At 49.6% G+C, this 18,896-nt stretch overlaps 1 protein-coding gene across 1 annotated transcript in view; it reads right to left on the bottom strand.

Annotated features, from left to right (window-relative positions):
* GLRA1 (glycine receptor alpha 1) overlaps positions 1–18,896 on the bottom strand; it is an 86,163-nt gene that overhangs the window by 6,305 nt on the left and 60,962 nt on the right. Inside the window, exons 5-8 of the mRNA XM_014581165.4 lie at positions 17,569–17,651; positions 11,907–12,044; positions 9,313–9,527; positions 7,220–7,366 (exon numbers count right to left, since the gene is read on the bottom strand). Coding sequence (XP_014436651.2) covers positions 7,220–7,366; positions 9,313–9,527; positions 11,907–12,044; positions 17,569–17,651 — 583 coding nt within the window. The remainder of the gene's footprint in view (positions 1–7,219; positions 7,367–9,312; positions 9,528–11,906; positions 12,045–17,568; positions 17,652–18,896) is intronic.

The raw sequence follows: 18,896 nt of genomic DNA, 5'->3' as shown, positions 1-18,896 counted from the left end.
ACAAATTTAACACCCTCTTTCTCTCTCTCTCACTCACACACACACACACACACACTATGCACTACAAATTTAACACCCCTTTCTCACGTACACTAACTATTCACTTCAAATTTAACACCCTTGTTCTCTCACACACACACTATTCACTACAAATTTAACACCCTTTTTTACACACACACACACACACGCACACAAACACTAACTATTCACTAAAAATTTAACACCCTTTTTTTCTCTATGTATCTTTCACAGGCCAGTCTTGGTTGTGAATTTATTCTTTAGGCATGAGGGCCTTATCTCTCAGTCCAACTCAACCAATCGCGCCTTTTGAACGCACTAAAATGACTTTAACTGAGTGAAAATGGCAACAGGGAGAATAGATCCCACCCAGGGACCAAGGGGCATTAGCCATCTCTGTTTCCAGCCCAGCTTCAAAGGCAAAGGAGCTGCTCCGTGAGGCCGGAATATCTAGAGACCTTGACGAGTCAGGAACCACGCATGGTCATCACCGTGTTTAAAGCTGCGCACACTGTAGTGTGTATTTATCGAAGGGAGCTTGCACGATCGGTCTATGGCAGTGGCCCCAACATTTTCAGGCTCATGCTGCACCCGCCTTTCCCCCTCCCCCGGTTTTCCCCTTCAGAGCCAGGGCTGGGAGTGGGAGCAGAGATAAGGGGGCTGCAACTGGGGGTGGGTCTGGGGCCGGGAATGGAATCGCAGACAGGTCCTGTGGTGAGGATGGGGTTGAAGCTGAGGGCAGTGCTGGGACCAGGGCCGGGTACAGAGTGGCTTTTGGACCGCCGACAGGGACCCAAGGGCTCCGGGCAGTGTTGCCGTAAGCGGGGTGCTTGTGCAGCCACGCAGGAGAGATTCACATACCACCCAGCTGATCAGCAGAGTGCCCCCAGATGGGTTTTTTTTGTTTCTACTGGTGGTGCACATTCACACATGCCTGGGTGCACATAAAATTTATTCCACGCATGGATGGAAAAAACTCTCACATGGATGGAAAAGATTAGAGGAAACATTGGCTCAGGGCAGGACTGGAGCAGAGCTGGGAACAGACGGGCTGGGTAGCTCTCCCTTCTCTTCTCCTATGGGGATTTACCTGGGGCCTGCTGGATTCGTTGCCCAAATGTTCCCCCCGTCCTCCCAATGTGGGGAACTCTGACCAATGGGGTGTTTGAGTTGTTGCCTTTGGCTGGCTGCTGCTCATTATTTGTAGCGTGATATTGTTTCTGCTCCCTGGTTGACCATTTAAAAAAAAAACCAGTATCAGAAATAGCAAATAATGAATAAGAAACATTGTGAATTCCCAGATGAAGAATCAATTGTCACCTGCAGTCCTGAGCAAAGGATACTATGGAGGAGAGCCGTGGCAGTCTGTTAATTCACTATTCTATCTGTCGCTTTGTTTTCTCTGGATTTGACCAGTGCTAGTGTGTGCATCCTCTCTCTCTCTCTCTCTCTCTCTCACGCACTGAATTTCACAAAGCGCCTCCCTCTGTAAATTGTGAAATTGCACATGGAACCTGTCCTTTGTACATTGATTAAGCCAACTTCTCTGCCTGCTGGTGGTCGTGCTTTACACCTGCCATCGCTTATGCGGTTGGAAACATGCCTCTCTCCAGTCTGCACAGGTTCTTGGGGGAGTGCGGTGCTCGACAACCTGATTGGCATGCCACGATGTATTTTGCAGGTTCATAACAATGGACGAGGCATTTTTCATGACTGAATGTCTAAACTGAAAACTTGGGCCATTTATTCATTATGGCTACGTCTAGACTGGCATGATTTTCCGCAAATGCTTTTAATGGAAAAGTTTTCCGTTAAAAGCGTTTTCGGAAAAGAGCGTCTAGATTGGCACGGACGCTTTTCTGCAAAAGCACTTTTTGTGGAAAAGCATCCGTGCCAATCTAGACGTGCTTTTCCGCAAAAAAGCCCCAATCGCCATTTTCGCGATCGGGGCTTTTTTGCGCAAAACAAATCTCAGCTGTCTACACTGGCCCTTTTGCGCAAAACTTTGGCGCAAAGGGGACTTTTGCCCGAACGGGAGTAGCATAGCATTTCCTCAAGAACACTGACTTCCTACTGTAAGAAATCAGTGTTCTTGCAGAAATTCAAGCAGCCAGTGTAGACAGCTGGCAAGTTTTTCCGGAAAAGCGGCTGATTTTCCGGAAAAACTGGCCAGTCTAGACACAGCCTACATGTATATTTTATCTGACCCATTATGAGGTCAATTGTACCTTTTGGTTCCCGCACCAGGATTCTGACGTGTAAGGTATAAGGGAGGTAAAAACCTTCAAGCAGCTTTACGGGACAAATTGAGCCTCTCACACTTGTGAGTGCATGTACATGTTATGAATTTAGGGCTGCAAACAAAATCTGGAAAGAATTTTTTTTATGGGCAAGTGCCGGTGTAGATGGGGAAGTCTAGCCAACTTTCCTCTGCGGCTAAGTAAAATGAAAATCAAAATGAGTAGAATATGGCCTGTGTATCTAGATTCACCTATGTTAATGCATCACTGAAGCACCGCGGAGCATGTTGTCACATTGTGATGGGCGTAAGGAGATAGAGGGGAGGCCAGGAGGTAGCAAATTTTGACAGGTACAGCCGTAGTGGGCTGGAGTCCCCATTGGCCAATCTGATTGCTCCTTCAGTGTTGCCTGTTTTAACATGTTATTTCCTTCAGTCTGATGTCTCAGTGTTTAGAACAGGGAGATCAGAACATTTCAAGGCACCGGGATACAGCAATCATGTTCTCCAGCCTCTTCTGTACAATGTGATTTGAATGTAGGACACCCTGGTGATTTGTGGAATCGCTGTTAGTGGTTCTGTGTATTTGCAGAGGTCTCCTACCCTAGCCTGGAAGGGGAAGGCAGCAGCTGGGAGCCATGAGGCTCCCGGTGCCTGTGGTGAATTTCCCATTCCTGCCTGGAATTGCAGTGAATTTCCCATGGCAAGTTCTTGTGGCTCCCAGCCATCACGGTGAATTCTGGAGCCACCAGGGTTTATGAATTTTGCCATTTGCAATGGATGTGGGAACGCATCCACCACGAATGGTGAGGATGTCATGAGCATGCAATCCTCGCTTACTGGGAGTGTTTTTTTTTTTTATCATTTGTGCCAATTAAAGTTGCTGGGAGATTATGCAGGGGATTGCAAGAGCAGCCTGGTCTTGGGTTGACTATCCCTGGCAAACGGATCTTTTACAATGATCTCACTAGAGTTTTTATTAGAAGTTTGTCAACCATACAAACAGATCCCGCTCCCTCCGAACCAAAAGGTCCTAGTTGTGTCTAAATGACATGTCCAGATTGTGCACAAAGCTAGGGGGTGCGTTGCGGGTGGTTTCCATGGCTCTTGTCTTTGAGCATTTATTCGCTATTCTTCCTCCAGAGATCTGAAAGCGCCCTGCAAAAGCGGGCAAGTATTATCACCCATTTTGCAGACGGGGAAACTGAAGGACAGGGAGGGAAGTGGCTTGTTCACTTAGGAAGGAACAGTCAGTTCCATACATACAAGATGGGAAGCGACTGTCTAGGAAGGAGCATGGCGGAAAGGGATCTAGGGGTCATAGTGGACCACAAGTTGAATATGAGTCAACAGTGCGATGCTGTTGCAAAAAAAGCAAATATGATTCTAGGTTGTATCAACAGGTGTGTTGTAAGCAAAACTCGTGAAGTCATTCTGCCGCTCTACTCTGCACTAGTTAGGCCTCAGCTGGAGTACTGTGTCCAGTTCTGGGCGCCACATTTCAAGAAAGATGTGGAGAAATTGGAAAGGGTACAGAGAAGAGCGACAAGAATGATTAAAGGTCTAGAGAACATGACCTATGAAGCCAGGCTTCATGAACTGGGCTTGTTTAGTTTGCTCCCTGCGCGCATCCCTAGAATGTGTGGGGGTGCCGACTGAACCGTAGCCACGCTTTGATGGGATGCAGAGGGAGTCAGTGTTGTGTGCAACCAGCACCCGCCTCACGTCCCGTGCCCTTCTTTACATGCGTGTTACTCGAGTAACACTAGAAGGAGAAAAAGTACGCGGATGGAAACTAGGGGAATCTGACACCCCTGTGCCTGGGCTACGGTAAACAAACCATCTTGCGGGCAACCTGACGGGCTGCATGTGGCCTGCAGGCTGCCAGCCGCGGCCCTAATTCACGCTGCCTCTTGAAACGGACAATCTCTCTGGCCTGTGTGGAACCCTTGTGCCTCTTGCAGCCTGGTTTCTCGTGGTTTGATCGTCGCCTTTTCTAGAGTTCGGGGATGATTCTTTGTAACAAACCAACTCGCTTTGCTCTGAGCCAGTGATTTTTCGGTATGGTGCTGAAAATCTGCTGCTTCTTAGTTGAGGACCTTGGTTAATTAAGGTTGCAGTGTGGCTGTAGCCATCGTGGTCCCAGAGCCCGAGAGAGACAAAAGAAGCGAGATCCTAGCTTTTAGTAGACCGAGGACAAACGACACAGAGCCAGAACTGAAGCCGAGCTCTGCGGAGCTCAAAAGTTTGCCCCCACGCCTGACTTCGTGGCACCCGTTACATTCATGTCACCGGTCTGGGGAGCCCCCGACGGAAATGCACATGGCTCAGTGTCACTGGCTGGTCCCTACATTCGTGTCTGTGTCTTTTAAATGTGGTTACAGTTCTTGAGAGAGTGACATGGCCGCTCATCTAATAGCCCATCTCCCTCTGCTGTAAGGGACAGGCCAGCTGGCGAGGGGGTGTAAGATAACCTCCAGAGAAGTGCTTGGGAGAGGAGCGGTTTAGCCAAGTGCTAAATATTCCCGTGTAGACATAGCAAGCCCCCTGGGTAGAAAGCAGGGCGCCCCTGAGCTGGACTGGCACCGCAGTCTGAAGCAGCCATCAGCCCCACTAGCAAGCCAGGCTGATAAGGCAGAAAACAAATTGATCCCATGCCTTAGGGCAGGGGTGGGGAACCTCAGGCTTTGGGCACTAGGGAGCCTGTGCTGATGCTCCTACCAGCCACCGGCAAGGCTGGAGCACACAAAATCTACTAGCCTGGCCTCCCTAGGCTCTGGGGTGTGAGGGGAATGTGGGGAGGGTCTTCCTCCTTAGTCAGGGGCTTCTCATTTGTGTGCAGCCCCCAACTTCAGATCAGATCTCTGGTCCCCGCTCTTTCCGCTTTGCACAGTGGGAATGTCCTGGGGGCAGGTGGGAATTCCCTTTTTAGAGGGGAACCCCGGGTGATGTCAGCCCCACATAGCCAGCGGCCCTATGCCCTGCCCCGAGCTGTCCCGTGAGTGCAGAGGATGCTGCCTCTGCAGATCTTGGGTAGGCTGAATGGCCTCTAGGGAGCTTGTCTCAGGCAAAACAAGCCACAGCAGCCCCGAGCGAAAGCAGCCTCCAGCACAGGGGAGATGGAAAGTGGTGGAAAGGCAGCTTTGCCTTGCTCCGGCCTAGCAGCTCTGTAAAATCCCAACTGTTCTAGACTAGGAATTCCTGTCTGTGAAATGGAACAGCTGTACTGCAGTTATACACCCATAGCAAGCCACTAGCCACCCACCCTGAGAGCAGAAACATCTGCCCTGCCCCGAATGTTCCTGTTGCAAACGGAAGGGGAACGCTGTTGTGCTAACTGCGAGGGGTGATGCAGGGAACGGGGAGGTAGGTAAAGTTCCCTGATTTATTTCCTGCATAAGATGCGGCAACAAGAGCAGAACGGCCCCTGTTCACTTCTCGTGCACTTGCAAAGTTCATTGCCGTGAAATACTACAAGTTACACGAATGCGTGGGTCCGGGCCGGGAGTGGTGCTAGCCTGGTGGACGCTTGCTTATTAGTGACCATAGCGAATCAACCAACCCGTTATTAGAGTCCATACTGTTCCATCAGTGGAACTTCTGTTCCCAACACTGACTGAGACAGAGGTGAGATCTAGTTTGGTTTTTGACTCTCCTATTTGCACACCTGCAATCAAGGATCGCCTCCAGAAATAATTACTCACGCCCTCTCTAGGTCCTTATCGCCTACTCTTGAGTTGCTCTCAAGAATGACCAGGCCATGGAGGAGATGACTTTAATCTGCTTATGGAGCTCAACTTCTCTTGTAGTTATTCACCTCTGCATCTAGGGCCAGCCCGAAATAACTATTTATATTGCTCCGCCTCGACTTGTATTTACTCTTAGGGTGTGTCTACACAGCACAGTGTAACTGCTGTTATTCTGAAATAACAATGTGAGCGGCAATGCAGCATTTCTGTTATTTCGAAATAAATTCGAAATAACGGGCGGCTCATTCCGACTTCTGTAGATCTCATTCCACGAGGAATAACGCCTCTTCCAAAATAGCTATTTCAAAATAGCTGTAGTGTGGATGCTCCATGGGTGCTATTTCGAAATAACTCCTCCCCAGAGCCGTTCAGACTAATTACTCCCCAATGCTTCCTGGGGCGCTCAATTGAGGTAATGCGTCCACATTAGGGGAGCCGGCCTCAGACTCATTTTGAGGCTTCCCTGCAGTGTAGACGCACTATTTCGAAATAAGCTATTTCAGAGTATTTCTTCGGGAATAGCTTATTTCGAAATAAGTGTGCAGTGTGGACGTACCCTTCTAGTTCTCTGCCTAGTGCCCTGTGGTGTAGCGTCTCTGCTGTGAGCACACTGCAAAAGGGTCCAAAGCTACCCGTGCGCAGGGTGCAGATTTCTACCCCACACATGCATGTGCCGGTTGATTTCAGTCCTGGGGAACGTGCATAGAGCTTGGCTAGGGCCATTATAAGGTGTTATTAAAAGAGGATTTTAGAGGGGCACGTCACAGTAAATGCGAGCAGCAGATGCTTCTGGATGTCGCGGTATTTGGCAAGGTGGCAGGTACAAAAACGTGTCACTTACCTCCAGGTTAGGCTCAGCTGCCTCACTCAGTTATGCCTTTCCAGGATAGACCCTCCCCCCACCCTCCCAAGCATTGGAAACAAGCAGTCCCTGTGGGAAGAATTGTAGATTTTGGCCATCCATCCCTGAACAGGCATCATAAAAAGTAGGAGTTGGTCCCCGCAGGGAGGAAGCCGAATATGGGAGGAGAAACCAGAAGCAGCGGAAGTGTCCATGTGTTCTGATACTCGCCCCTCCGTGCCGTCTCAAGGCACGTAAAGGACTTCACGGAGCCCCACTTGCTAGCTCCAGCTGGCCACGTGGGTGACCCTCTAGGGTTCTAGGGGGGCGGAGACGTGGGTCTGGCTGTGCTCTGCATGGCTGGTGTTTTACCTTGTGGTGCCTTCTCCTCCTTCTGAATCTGAGCAGCTCCTTGTGCTGCCGGGACACAAAGTTGACAGCGGCGTACTCCAGAAGCGCTGAGAACACGAAGAGCAAGCACACCGCCATCCAGATGTCTATGGCCTTAACGTAGGACACCTGTGGGGCAGAGAGGGCGACGGTGAGACCTTGCTCCTGCGCTTGCCTTCCTTCTCGCTGTTCCCCCGCAGTCTGGGGAAAGTGAGGAGGAAACAAACGAGGCATTCCTGATGTGCTCAGCAAGAGCTCTGAGACATTCAATCCCATCTTACCGAGGGAGGGGATATGGTCCTCAGCCTGGATGTTAATCCTTGTTCTCCTTGAAAAGCAACCCTGCATGAGACGTTCTCCAGCACAGAGAAGTGACGGGTTTTACGGGGGAAAGACCGCACGTACAGAATAGGACACGTTCTCTATGTCCACGGAACGTAGGATAAGGAGGAATGGGTGGGATCACCAGTAAGGGAGATTCAGGTGAGCTACCCGGAAAAACTTTCTAACGATTCGGTGCGTTAGAGTCTGGAATACGGTTCCAGGGGAGGCCAGGAAATTCCATCACGGGGGGTTCTTAAGGACAGGTTGGACAAAACCCTGTCAGGGGTGGTCTAAGTGTACTTGGTCCTGTCTCCGCACGGGGGGGGGGGCCAGAACGGATGACCTCTGAGGTACCTTCCAGTCCTACATTTCTGCAATTCTGTGACTGTATCTTATGGGCCGACTGAGTATTAATATTGACTTTCCAGGTCAGGCCTGCCAGCGGGGAGGAGAGGCAGGGAAGGGGGCAGTTGCCCTGGGCCTGGCAATTCTAAAAGGCCTGCGGCGCCCGGTTTCTGCTACTACTGTTGTAGTGGTGGTGGCGCCCGGAGCCGCAGGCTCTTTAAATCACCGCTGGAGCACCACACCACGCGCTCTGGGCCGCTCGTAGGGCGGGGGGAGGGACATGCGTTGTGCTCCCGTTGGCATTAAGTGCTGGGGGGAGGAGCTGGTGTGATGTGTTTTCTGCCCCAGCCCTGCCTCTTCCACTGAGGCTCCGCCCCTTCCAATAGCATGGAGCCAGACTGCCCCCCATGTTGTCCAGAGGCCCCGCATGGCTGCTGGCTCCCTTGTAGGAGATACAATGAGTCTATGAACTAATATAGGGTGAAGCTCTCTAGTCCGGCACCCTCAGGACCTGACCAGTGCCGAAGCAGAGAATTTGCTGAACCATGGGAGGTCAATATTGTCTAGCAGCATTATCAACATGGCCCCAGCCTACTGGGCTTTTAGAGAACATTTAAGGTGCGTCTAGACTACAGAGTTTTTTTGAAAAAAGTGGCCTTTTTTCAAAAAAACCAAAAAAACCCATCATCTTCCTCTAGACTGCCGTTGTGTTCTTTCAAAATTAAATCGAAAGAACACAGCGGCTTTTTCCATATTGGTAAACCTACTTTTACAAGGAAGAACGCCTTTTTTCAAAAGAGCTCTTTCGAAAAAAGGCATTCTTGAATGCAAGCAGGGCTTTTTCGAAAGAGAGCGAGATTGCCTGGGGTTTTTCAAAAGCCTTGTGGCTGTCTAGACGATCTCTTTCAAAAGAGGCTTGTAGTCTAGACGTACCCTTAGGGATAAATTAGCATTAAATTATAGCACAAAACACTGAAAGCCAGGACTGGGGGCTGTAAACAAACTTTATGGGACTATGGGAAACTTGGTCACACCCATCAGAAGTGGGCATCCGGCTCACTAAAATCATGCCAGACCACAGATATTGTCGGACCAGAGAGTGCCGGAGCAGAGAGGTTCAACTTGTATAACAGGCATGCTAAGAATGGATAGGCATGTGGAGCATGACCGGAGAGCCCTGCTCTCTCGCTTCCAATGCTGCCCTCTCGGGGGTGGTTACTGCTAGTGAAACTTAGGGCAGCTCAGCTTATGTTGAAGGCAGGGCCGGCCCGGGGCTGCCCACTGAACTGGGAGCCTCCTAAGGTAGGGAGTTTTTGGGCTGGAATACTGGACACGGTTGAAGCTCTGTCCCTGTCTGATACACGGGCGCGAAGGAATTTCTCCCAAGCATCGGGGGCGCTCCGTACCTTGGGCAATGATGCTCGGGAGCCAGAGCTCTGGGTGGTCATAGTGAGCACCGTGGTGATGCCCAGGCCGACCCGGGCGGGCGCAGCGTCCATGTTGATCCAGAAGGAGATCCAAGAGAGGATGACGATCAGAAGGCTGGGGATGTACATCTGGATCAGGTAGTAGCCCATCTGTCGCTCCAGGTGGAAACGCGCTTCTATGCAGGTGAACTTGCCTGAGAATGACGGGGGTTAAAGTAGACGGTTACTGGCAGGGGCGTGAGCATCTCCTGGCATCTAGCCTCCATGAACAATGGCTGCCGGCAGCTCCCACTCTCTGGCTCAGAGTTGGTCAGTCAGGGGGGAACGGGATAGAGCAGCGTTTCTTAAACTGTGCTCTGTGGCACACCGGTGTGCCGCGAGGCAGTCCGAGGTGTGCCGCAGAGATATGGTGACCATACGTCCCTTTTTTTCCGGGACAGTCCCGGATTTAAAGATACCCAGTGCTAATGCGGGGCAGCAGCAATTCCCTGCCTCCACCCAGCACGTAAGCAGCTCCCTTGGTGCTTTGTGTGGGCAGCCAGGGCCGGTGGCGCGCAGTGTCCAGAGCTCCGTGCTCCCATGCAGCACACGCCACTGTCCGGCAAGCCCCTCCTCACCATGTGGCCCGTCCCACTGTGGAACCGCCTCCGCCGTGCGCTGCCAGCCCGGCCTCCTCCATCCACAGCCGGCCACCACTGCTCCCGAAGAGGGAGGGGCGCTGGTTGGAGCCAGTGAGCCGCTCCTGGGAGCTGCCACCAGAGTCCCAGCAGAGATTGCGCAGAGCCTGGTTGGAGCACTTAAGAGTGGGGAATGTTCGGGCTCTGCTGGTGCGCTCTGAGCACGGCCCTTCCTCCTCCCGCCCCTTCTGACGATGCTGGGGGAGCGGCAGTGCACGGACCCACTCACTCTGCCACGCTCCGCAAGCCAGATCTGGGAGGGAGGGGGCTTCCTGCCCTCCCCCCCCGTGCTCCTCCTAATGGGAGCCAAAGCTGGGACTGGAATGCAGCACTAACATTAGCACCATGGGTGGCCCAGCTCCAAGCCCAGCAAGTGGTCTTGCCTTGCAAGCAGCTGGGGCCAGGGCTGTGGGGATTTCTGGGGCCCGACCACAGACTCCAGCCCTGCAAACTGGAAGGCAAAAGGTGGGGGAGGGGCTCAGAGAGAACTAGGGGGAAGGAGGGGTGGGGATGAGGAAGCCAGGGATGGAGCAAGTCATGTGAGGGCACAGAGAGGCATGAGAGGAACTGGAGCAGAAGGTGGTGAGGGGATGGGCATCAGGGAGAAAGTGAGGGAAGGAGGAAGCACCAGGAGGATGCAGGGGTAAGGGAAGGTGCAGATGCCAGGGGATTCAGGGGGTGAAGCAGAAGGGCAGACACCTGCAGGGGAGGGACCAGCACCAGAGGAGAGAGGGTTCGGTGGGGGCCAAACTCATCCCCTATGGGTAGGAGGATGGTGGGAAAGGTTCTTCGAGGGGGTTACTTTTACTTCTGGTCACGTGTCCATCTTGACCCGGAGAGTCAGGGGCATAGTAAACAGAGGTCAGGGGGTGTAGGTAATGTGTCCCTAATTTTGGTTCAGAAAATATGGTCACCATATGCGAAGAGAACAGAGTTCAAATGGCCGTCCTTAAAAGGGGCAAGCTTCCTTTTTTTTTTCCGCTCATCAAAAATCCTTAGTGTTCCCCATTAAAAAAAATTGGTTGGTGTTCCTCAGTCTTAAAACGTTTAAGAAACACTGGGACGGGATGGCTGAGTATCGCTGGTGCGCAGGGGGGCTGACAGAACGACAGGCCTCTCTGCAAGCTGGGGGAGCCTCAGATGGAAGAGGCAGGGCTGGGGACTAGTCTCCCCATCCCAGCCCTTCAGTGCAGCTCAGGCCTCTGGCAATGCTCCTGGAAGGGGCGGGGCCTCGGATGGAAGGGGCGGGGCCTCAGATGGAAGAGGCGGGGCTGGAGACTAGCCTCCCCATCCCAGCCCTTCAGTGCAGCCCAGGCCTCTGGCAATGCTCCTGGAAGGGGCGGGGCCTCGGATGGAAGGGGCGGGGCCTCAGATGGAAGAGGCGGGGCTGGGGACTAGCCTCCCCATCCCAGCCCTTCAGTGCAGCCCAGGCCTCTGGCAATGCTCCTGGAAGGGGGCGGGGCCTTGGATGGAAGGGGGCGGGGCCTCGGATGGAAGGGGCGGGGCTGGAGGCTAACCTCTCCATGCCAGGCCTTTTTTCTCAACTAAGTGGAAGCGTGCTAGAGGAGCTGTCTGGTAGCTCCCCATCGGGGTCTAGAATACACAGCATGGAACGGAGCTTGGGGAAAGGGCCCACATTAAACACCCCAGCAGATGCAGAGACCTCTGACGGGCACAGAGGTACACAGGGGATGGTCGTTTTGGGTGCCTTCGCTTCTTACTGGCAATACATTTGTGTGAAGAGTACCTCGCTCTCCGGCGTCCAGTTGTTGGATAATGCCATGCGCACGCCATAGACAGTGTGTGGCAAACACACAGGGCCAAATCCCCACTGCAAGGAGACGGAAGGCAAAGGGCCCGAGGCTGGGAGACGGGCGCGTATGCCCTGTCACTGACCTGTGTTGTAATGCTTGGTGCAATAGCGCAAATCTTTTTCTTCCTTCAGGATAAACTGAGGCAAGGTTAGCCCGTCAGCCACCTGCACAGCTCCTTTCTCTTGCCATTCAAATATCAGGTCGTTCATTGTGTAGCCAACTGTGGAGAACATGGAACAAATAGGCCACGTGAGCCAGAAAGCAAAGGGAAGGACGCCCCCTGGGGTGATGTTACGGAGAAAGGAGAGGAGGCAGGAAGTTGGCCTGACTCTTCCATGCTGGGGGGGTTTGTGGCTCTCCATTGGACTGCACAGCAAGTTTTCTGCGGCATACCCGGTGCTGAAAACTTCTATCAATGGTACGGGGGCATGGGCCGTGATGGTTAGAGAGTTGCACTTTATCGGTCCCAGTGGATTGCGGTACAATACAGCAGATTTTCTGCTGACTTGGGCTATTCTTTTACCCTTTTAGCTGGGCTTAGCTTTCCAGCCCCAGCCTCTTCCTCTGCATTAAGTTAATCCTGGGATGTAAAATCCTGTTTAATCAGTCAAGCGGTGAAACGTTACGTTTACATAGTTAACCGCTTAAACGGCAGGGGCTGGAGCAGCCCTTTTCCCCGGGGCCGCCAGTTAATCGGTGACATCCCTACGTTAATGATGGGTGTTCTTTCCTTTTAATTAAGGAAGCACATAGGGGACCCCACTTGCAGCTTGGAGAACCGTCAAAGCAAGAGGCCAATGCAAATGCAGATAACCTAGAGCGCCCCCTGTAGGAAAACAGTAACGCCTCGCTTAATCATCCCAGGTAACATTGTGTCGTTCTTGGGTTGCTGGCCCCAGAGAACATATTCTAACATTGTGCAATGTTCCTTTATAAGGTTGCTTGGCCCGCCCAGCACTCCAGCCAGGGAGCGGAGTTGGGGTACCAGGGCTTACCCCATTCTGCCCATCTGGCATTCCAGACGAGGAACGGGCAAGCCCCTGAACCTACTCCCAAAGCAGGACGAGTCCCTATGTCCCGACCCCACTACGCCCAGGCCTTGACGAAGCTTCACAATGATCATGGGTGAGCACAGTGGTCAGTTGTTTGCTTAAAGTTATTTAAAACGTATACTGTCCCTGTGTATGTTGCAGAAACTACGAGGACTCCTGTGGTACCTTACAGTCTTGCAGATTTATTTGGGCATCAGCTTTCATAGATAAAATCCACTTTGTCAGTTGCCTCTGGCAAAGCGCTTTTTACCACAAGTTCATGCCCAAATAAATCTGTTCATCTTTAAAGGTACCGCAGGACTCCTCATTGTTTTTGTAGATACAGACCAACCCAGCGACCCATCTGAGACGGGTATATACTGTCTTTTGTCTGGCAAAAGAATTCTCCCATTTACATGAATCTTATGGGGAAATGGATCTGCTTAACATCACTTCACTTAAAGTTGGATTTTTCAGCGCCATAGCTCCAATGTTAAGGGGGAAGCGACTGTACAGCTACTGTGTGAACCTGGCCCCAGCTAAGAGATGTCAGGTAGTTCCAAGAGAAACCGAGAGCTGCTCCCTGAGGGTGTGTCTAGCCCACACCTCTCTGTTGACAGAGAGATGTAGATTAGGCACATCGAAATTGCAAATGAAGCAGGGATTTAAATATCCCACGCTTCATTAGCATAAACATGGCCACTGCTTTTATTCGACACAGAGCTTTTCAAAAAAAAAAAAAAAAAAGGCAGTCTATCATAGAATCATAGAATACTAGGACTGGAAGGGATCTCGAGAGGTCATCAAGTCCAGTTCCCTGCCCTCATGGCAGGACCAAGTACTCTATAGACATTTATCTAACCTACTCTTAAATATCTCCAGAGACGGGGATTCCACAACCTCCCTGGGCAATTTATTCCAGTGTTTAAGTACCCTGACAGTTAGGAACTTTTTCCTAATGTCCAACCTAAACCTCCCTTGCTGCAGTTTAAGCCCATTGCTTCTTGTTCTATCCTCAGAGGCCAAGATGAACAAGTTTTCTTCCTCCTCCTTATGACACCGTTTTAGATACCTGAAAACGGCTATCATGTCCCCCCTCAGTCTTCTCTTTTCTAAATTAAACAAACCTAATTCCTTCAGCCTTCCCTCATAGGCCATGCTCTCTAGATCTTTAATCATTTTTGTTGCTCTTCTCTGCACCCTCTCCAATTTTTCTGCATCTTTCTTGAAACGTGGTGCCCAGAACTGGACACAATACTCCAGTTGAGGCCTAACCAGCACAGAGTAGAGCGGAAGAATGACTTCTCGTGTCTTGCTCACAACACACCTGTTAATACATCCCAGAATCATGTTTGCTTTTTTTGCAACAGCATCACACTGCTGACTCATATTCAGCTTGTGGTCCACTATAACCCCTAGATCCCTTTCTGCCGTACTCCTTCCCAGACTGTCGCTTCCCATTCTGTATGTGTGAAACTGATTGTTCCTTCCTAAGCGGAGCACTTTGCATTTGTCTTTATTAAACTTCATCCTATTTATCTCAGACCATTTCTCCAATTTGTCCAGATCATTTTGAATTATGACCCTATCCTCCAGATTAGTCGCAACCCCTCCCAGCTTGGTATCATCTGCAAACTTAATAAGCGTACTTTCTATACCAATATCTAAATCGTTGATGAAGATATTGAACAGAGCCAGTCCCAAAACAGACCCCTGCAGAACCCCACTTGTTATGCCTTTCCAGCAGGATTGTGAACCATTAATAACTTCTCTCTGAGTACAGTTATCCAGTCAGTTATGCACCCACCTTATAGTAGCCCCATCTAAGTTGTATTTACCTAGTTTATTGATAAGAATATCATGCGAGACCGTATCAAATGCCTTACTAAAGTCTAGGTATACCACATCCACCACTTCTCCCTTATCCACAAGATTCGTTATCCTATTAAAGAAAGCTATCAGATTGGTTTGACATGATTTGTTCTTTACAAATCCATGCTGGCTGTTCCCTATCACCTTGCCACTTTCCAAGGCTGTGTCTAGACTGGCCAGTTTTTCCGGAAAATCAGCCGCTTTTCTGGAAAAACTTGCCAGCTGTCTACACTGGCCGCTTGAATTTCCACAAAAGCACTGACTTCCTACTGTAAGAAATCAGTGCTTTTTGTGGAAATCCTATGCTGCTCCGTTCGGGCAAAAGTCCCTTTTGTGCAAAACTTTTGCACAAAAGGGCCAGTGTAGACAGCTGAGATTTGTCTGCTGCAAAAAAGCTCTGATCGCGAAAATGGCGATCGGGGCTTTTTTGCGGAAAAGCGCGTCTAGATTGGCCAGGGATGTTTTTCCGCAAAAAGTGCTTTTGCGGAAAAGCGTCCATGCCAATTTAGACGCTCTGTTCCGAAAATGTTTTTAACGGAAAACTTTTCCGTTAAAAGCATTTGCGGAAAATCATGCCAGTCTAGACGTAGCCCAAGTGTTTACAGATGATTTCCTTAATTACTTGCTCCATTATCTTTCCTGGCACGGAAGTTAAACTAACTGGTCTGTAGTTTCCTGGGTTGTTCTTATTTCCCTTTTTATAGATGGGCACTATATTTGCCCTTTTCCAGTCCTTGGGAATCTCTCCTGTCTCCCATGATATTCCAAAGATGATAGCTAGAGGCTCAGATACCTCCTCTATCAGCTCCTTGAGTATTCAGGGCCTGATGCAATGCATCCTAGGTGACTTGCAGGCATCTAACTTTTCTAGGTGATTTTTGATTTGTTCTTTTTTTATTTTACCTTCTAAAATTACCCCCTTTCCACTAGCTTTCACTATGTTAGGCATTCCTACAGACTTCTCGGTGAAGACCGAAACAAAGAAGTCATTGAGCCTCTCTGCCATTTCCAAGTTTCCTGTTACTGTTGCTCCCTCCTCACTGACCAGTGGGCCTAGCCTCTCCTTGGTCTTCCTCTTGCTTCTAATGTATTTATAAAATGTTTTCTTGTTTCCCTTTATTCCCGTAGCTAGTTTGAGCTCATTCTGTGCCTTTGCCTTTCTAATCTTGCCCCTGCATTCCTGTGCTGTTTGCCTATATTCATCCTTTGTAATTTGTCCAACTTTCCATTTTTTATATGACTCCTTTTTTATTTTTAGATCATTCAAGATCTCCTGGTTAAGCCAAGGCGGTCTTTTGCCATATTTTCTATCTTTCTGACACATCGGAATAGCTTGCTTTTGAGCCCTTAACAATGTTGCTTTGAAAAACTGCCAACTCTCCTCAGTTGTTTTTCCTCTCAGTCTCAATTCCCATGGGACCTGACCTATCAGCTCTCTGAGCTTACCAAAATCCGCCTTCCTGAAATCCATTGTCTCTATTTTGCTGTTCTTCCTTCTACCTTTCCTTAGAATTGTGAACTCTATGATTTCATGATCACTTTCACCCAACCTGCCTTCCACTTTCAAATTCTCAACCTGTTCCTCCCTATTTGTTAGGATCAAATCTAGAACAGCTTTCTCCCTGGTAGGTTTTTCAACCTTCTAAAATAAAAAGTTGTCTCCAATGCAGTCCAAGAACTTATTGGATAGTCTGTGCCCCGCAGTGTTATTTTCCCAACATTTATCTGGATAGTTGAAGTCCCCCATCACCACCAAATCTTGGGCTTTGGATGATTTTGTTAGTTGTTTAAAAAAAGCCTCATCCACTTCTTCCACCTGGTTAGGTGGCCTGTAGTAGACTCCTTGCATGACATCACCTTTGTTTTTAATCCCTTTTTAGCCTAACCCAGAGACTCAACATTTCCGTCTCCTATGCCCACTTCCACCTCACTCTAAGTGTGTTCATTTTTATCATATAAGGCAACACCTCCTCCCTTTTTTCCCTGTCTATCCTTCCTGAGCAAACTGTACCCTTCTATACAAACATTCCAATCGTGTATTATCCCATCAAGTTTCTGTGATGCCAACAATGTCATAATTGTACTTATTTATTAGCACTTCCAGTTCTTCCTGCTTATTTCCCATACTTCTCGCATTTGTATATAGGCATCTAAGATCCTGATTTGACCTTGCCTCCCAATTTAGACGTGAATCTGTTGAAAATAAACCCTTTTTGACAGATCCCATAAACCTTATTTTTTGAGGAATACAGGATCTATCGAAAAAGGGTTTATTTTCGACAGATCCGCGTCTAGACTGCCTTTTTTTCCCCCGAAAAAGCTCTGTGAGGAAAAAAAGGTGGCGGCCATGTTTATGCTAATGAAGCACAGGATATTTAAATCCCTGCTTCACTTGCAATTTCGACGTGCTTGATTTGCATCCCTCTGGCGACAGAGAGATGCAATCTAGACGTAGCCTTGGTGAGTTCTGGCCACAGGAAGGAAAACGACACCAGCCCAACAGACAGGATTACAGGGCCCACAGTGACTGACCGGCTCGCGTGTGGACAAGGATGCAAGTGTGGACCCCTAATTTGGCCTCTGATCCCTGTTTTAAGAGCAGCTCCAAATGCCCTTTGCCGTGGGTTTCATTCCTTCGCCACAGGCACAAGAAACAGCTGCTGGAGAACCTAGCACTGGGCAGACCTGTGTGTCTGTGTGTGTGGGGGGGCTGAAGACATGCACATGCCAGGCAGCCTGGCTTTTATCCCCTTTAGTCATAATCAGAACCAGCTGGGAGTTGGAGAGGGACAGAGGAAGCACGGTGGTTATCTTTAGAGGGGAACCCCCCCAGATACTCACAGCTCTCCAGCTGCATGATGCACGTCTGCACATCCATGGGGAAGTTCTTCAGATCCATGGGACAAGCCAGCGTGAGTGTAATCCTGGGAGGAGAAGACAGACAGGGGGACTCCAGCCTCCTTTTGAACATTGTCAAGTAGTTACATTACATCTGGGTGCCCGCTGTTGCATACAGAGAGGCTAGTTGGGTACCTGCGCAGTGTCCCCCTTAATCTCTTGGGGAGCATTGCCTGGATTATTTGCATCCCCATGAATGTAATTTCAAGTGTGACATAGCAGTGGATCAGAACACCAAGTGCTTGATATACTGTGATGCAATTCCCAGCTGCCTTTTGCAGGCAACACATTGTGACAATACTTCTTGAGTGGGGTAGGACACAAGAATCCAACACCAAACTGTCCTGCTGCTTCTCTCTTTGTCATGCCCCAGGCTTCTAACCGTCTGGACTAGGCTGATTCAAGGGATCCACCCAGCAGGAAAACAATACCAGCAAAACAAAGGCTATTTCTAAAGGCTAGCACCGGTTGAGACGCTTCAAACAAAACATTTTCCTGTTGGAAAGTGAGGCTTTGTCCATATTGTAATTTTCTGGAGGGAAACGGATAGGTCTCAGCCACATTTTCTGTTGGGAAAAATTGAAACAAAAGATTTGGGGTTGGTAAAGGCAGTGTCAATCTTTGGGTATGTCTAGACTGCATCCCTCTGTCGGCAGAGGGATGCAGATTAGGCAGGTCGACATTGCAAACGAAGTGAGGATTTAAATATCCCGTGCTTAATTTGCATTAAAAATGGCAGCCGTTTTTGCTGACTCAGCACTTTATTGGCAAAAAGCGGCAGTCTAGAGGGGAATCTGTGGAGAAAGAAAGCCTTTTTCGACAGATCCCTTATGCCTCCTGCAAAGAGGTTTACAGGATCTGTAGAAAAAGGCTTTCTTTCTCGACAGATCCCCCTCTAGACTGCTGCTTTTAGTGGACAAGGTGCTGTGTCAGCATAAACAGTGGCTACGTCTACACTGGCATGATTTTGTGCAAATGCTTTTAACGGAAAAGTGTTTCCGTTAAAAGCATTTGCACAAGAGTGCCTAGATTGGCACGGATGCTTTTGTGCAAAAAGTGCTTTTGCGCAAAAGCATCCGTGGCCAGTCTAGATGCGATTTTGTGCAAGAAAGCCCCGAACGCCATTTTTGCCATCGGGGCTTTTTTTGCGCAAAATAGTTCTTCCCTGTCTACACTAGCCCTCTTGCACAAAAACATTTGTGCAAGAGGACTTATCCCTGAGTGGGAGCATCATAGTATTTGCGCAAGAACACTGACAATCTTACCTTAGA

This window comes from Pelodiscus sinensis, chromosome 16 (genome assembly GCF_052426305.1).
Source record: "Pelodiscus sinensis isolate ZL-2025 chromosome 16, ASM5242630v1, whole genome shotgun sequence".
Lineage (NCBI taxonomy): Eukaryota > Metazoa > Chordata > Testudines > Trionychidae > Pelodiscus > Pelodiscus sinensis.
The sequence above is the reverse complement of the archived record's forward strand: the minus strand, read 5'-3'. Positions and strand labels throughout refer to the sequence as shown.